The following is a 2993-nucleotide window of genomic DNA, read 5'->3' as shown; positions in this document are numbered from 1 at the left end:
TGTGCGCTCCCCGGATCGCGCGGGGACGCTGCGGTGCCCAAGTTTGATTTGTCCGAGTCATCGCGCGGCCGCCGCGGGGAAGCCTTTGTTTTCGGAGAGCCCTCGGGACCCGCAAAGTTGGCGTTAGGGGCCGCGGACGCGTGTCCGCAGGGGGCTCAACGGCCCGGGCTTCCGGGTCCTGAAACGTGACGTTGTCGGGGTCATTCCAACAATTCGCTTCCCCGTAGCTCGTGTTGGTTGGCGATGGTGGCACCGGGAAGACCACGTTCGTGAAGCGTCACTTGACCGGTGAATTTGAGAAGAAGTATGTAGGTACGTGGGGGCGCCGCAGGGGGGTACCTGCGAGGGCGGCGCTCGTGGGCTAACGTGTCGTGTTGTGTTGCAGCCACCTTGGGCGTGGAGGTCCATCCCCTCGTGTTCCACACGAACAGAGGGCCCATCAAGTTCAACGTGTGGGACACGGCTGGGCAGGAGAAGTTCGGGGGGCTCAGAGACGGCTATTACATCCAAGGTAGGGCCCTCACGTGCGCTTGGTGCGCTTGGGCTGCTGTCCGGTGTTTTCTGCTTCCGGGGCCGTTCCCCCGCCGTCTGTTCCGGGAAAGTGTTCAGGCGACTACTCGCGGTGTGTGACGTTCGGGGAGGGGAGGCTCCATGGAAAAGTTGTACCAGTGCGTCCCGTGCTGTGTCATGATGAGCACCGTTCAGGACAGACTGCTTTTATCCGGAGTTTCACAGAATACCCAGCATCACACACTGTTGCTGTGGCTTCAGGAGTAGCTGGGGTTTTTTTCAATTGTATTAAGTTTTACAGATATTTTTATTTTAAAATGCTTGACTGCAATTGCATTGTACCAAATAAAGGTGGATAAAGAAAACGCCTCCTGAAATCTCCTGTGATGACAAATTGTTGGGAATCCTTCCATCGCTTGAGCCTCTTTTGAATATGTACAAATATGTGGACTTGTGTTTGCCCGCCAAAAGTGTTGAGCTAAAAGCTATTAGATTGTACATTTTTCTGGCTTGTTCTATTGTATGGTGAATTTCCTTACAGGTCAATCTGGAGACTTGAGTGTTGGGGTTTTTTTTTTCCCCTCTCAAAAACTTTTAAACGTTTATCTAGTTTGGGGAGAGAGAGACACAGAACAAGCACGAGTGGGTGGGGCGGTGAAGCAGCTCCAGGCTCCCAGCTGTCAGAACAGAGACCGATGTGGGACTTGAACTCCCGAACTGCAAGATCATGACCTGAGCCAAAGTAGGACTGACTGAGCCACCCAGACGCCCCTAGATTTCACTGTTTTTAGGCAAAGGAATAATCTATATTTAGTCACCTTAGGACTTTTAAAACTAGATTCCTAGGTCTTTTGCATAAAAGAGACGAGTTGTCTGGAATGCTGATTTACTGATAGTCTACTTCAGATTTTGGGGTGAGGCAGAATTAAAGTATCACAGGGACAGATTGGATGTGGCAAGCTGGCCATTCATGCATTAGCAGGAAGTGGAATTTTAAACCTTGTGTGTTACAGTGATACAAGATTTTTAGACTTGGAAGAGGTCTTGAGAATGAGTGGAGAAATGTAGACCTCTTTCGGGATGAGATGTAGCCCGTGGTCCTCAGCATTGTTCATCTGTGTAGGACTTCGCGGGCGGGTGACGATTACTGTCAATCTCTCTTTCAGCCCAGTGTGCCATCATAATGTTTGATGTCACATCAAGGGTCACTTACAAGAATGTGCCTAACTGGCATCGAGACTTGGTACGAGTGTGTGAAAACATCCCCATCGTGCTGTGCGGCAACAAAGTGGACATTAAGGATAGGAAAGTTAAGGCAAAATCTATTGTCTTCCACCGAAAGAAGAACCTTCAGGTACGTGTCTTAAAACTTATTGTCTGCTGCATAACGGCTCAGCTTGGGACAAAACGCCCAACAACAGGGACGGTTAAAGGGATGCGTAATCTACGGGTCAAAGGAACCCTACGTAGTTTGGAACGTGCCCTAGAACAAGTAGATGTTTTTTAATTAACTTTGCTTCTTTTTTAAACAGTACTATGACATTTCTGCCAAAAGTAACTACAACTTTGAGAAGCCCTTCCTGTGGCTGGCGAGGAAGCTAATCGGAGACCCTAACCTGGAGTTCGTGGCCATGCCCGCGCTCGCGCCGCCGGAGGTGGTCATGGACCCGGCTTTGGCGGCACAGTACGAGCACGATCTAGAGGTGAGGCGTCCGTGCCCGCCGGGGCCGCTCGTGGTGCCGCGGGGTGTCCCGGGGGCTTGAGCCTCACCACGTGTGTCTGTCCCCAGGTCGCTCAGACGACTGCTCTCCCGGACGAGGACGACGACCTGTGAGAGCGGCTGCAGCCGGCGTCAGAAGTCTAGTTTTATAGGCAGCTGTCCTGTGATGGCAGTGGTGCGGCGTGTTTGCCGCTTTATTACGTAGCTGAGCAGAACGTGTGCTTCGTCTGGGGGCTCAAGGAGGCGGATGGGCTTCGGAGTGAATGTGGCCGTTTAAAAAGTACCTTCATTTTTTTGACCTCGTATGTAGCTGTTTTGGAACGCAGTTGTTTCCTTCCTGAGTTTCAAATATAAGACTGCTATAGTCACATCACAATATCCAGTGGTGAAATCTCGTTTGTCACTGTCCTTCCCATTCCTTTTCGTTTAGAATCAGAATAAAGTTGTATTTCAAATATCTAAGCAAGTGAACTCATCCCTTGTTTGGTAAGCAGTTTGAAAACCACTAACGGAAAATTGTGCCACGTTACTATTTAAATTGCTGTGTTACTAGTGTCACTGTACGAAGTATTCGGCGTTACGTTATTTTCTTTTTTGTACGTTTGAGTCATTTTACGCAAATGATCGGACAGTCATCACCGGTATTGTTGGGTAAGTTGTTAGGAAGTGTGAACCCTGTCAGCGTGGTGAAGCTACGATCGTGTTAATCCCACCTGCCTCTCGACGAAGTGGTGTCCCCTAGGGAAGAGCTTGAGACCTACAT

The 2993-nt window shown here is 50.0% G+C and overlaps 1 protein-coding gene across 1 annotated transcript; it reads left to right on the top strand.

Annotated features, from left to right (window-relative positions):
• The first annotated feature begins 426 nt into the window (after positions 1-426).
• On the top strand, positions 427-2692 carry RAN (RAN, member RAS oncogene family). The gene is made up of 4 exons (XM_077761713.1): positions 427-511; positions 1677-1864; positions 2043-2213; positions 2300-2692. Exons 2-4 carry the CDS (start codon positions 1694-1696, stop codon positions 2342-2344), a joined length of 387 nt encoding a protein of 128 aa, XP_077617839.1. The 5' UTR covers positions 427-511; positions 1677-1693; the 3' UTR covers positions 2345-2692.
• Positions 2693-2993: the final 301 nt, after the last annotated feature.

Source organism: Crocuta crocuta, unplaced genomic scaffold, assembly GCF_008692635.1.
Source record: "Crocuta crocuta isolate KB4526 unplaced genomic scaffold, BGI_CrCroc_1.0 scaffold862, whole genome shotgun sequence".
Lineage (NCBI taxonomy): Eukaryota > Metazoa > Chordata > Mammalia > Carnivora > Hyaenidae > Crocuta > Crocuta crocuta.
Note: the sequence above shows the minus strand (reverse complement) of the source record. Positions and strands in the feature narration are given on the sequence as shown.

Coding starts and splice junctions, on each gene's coding strand:
- RAN (XM_077761713.1), top strand. CDS start 1,694: ATGTTTGATGTCACATCAAGGGTCACTTACAAGAATGTGCCTAACTGG. Junction 1,865..2,042: donor ACCGAAAGAAGAACCTTCAG/GTACGTGTCTTA, acceptor TTTTTTAAACAG/TACTATGACATTTCTGCCAA. Junction 2,214..2,299: donor AGTACGAGCACGATCTAGAG/GTGAGGCGTCCG, acceptor GTCTGTCCCCAG/GTCGCTCAGACGACTGCTCT.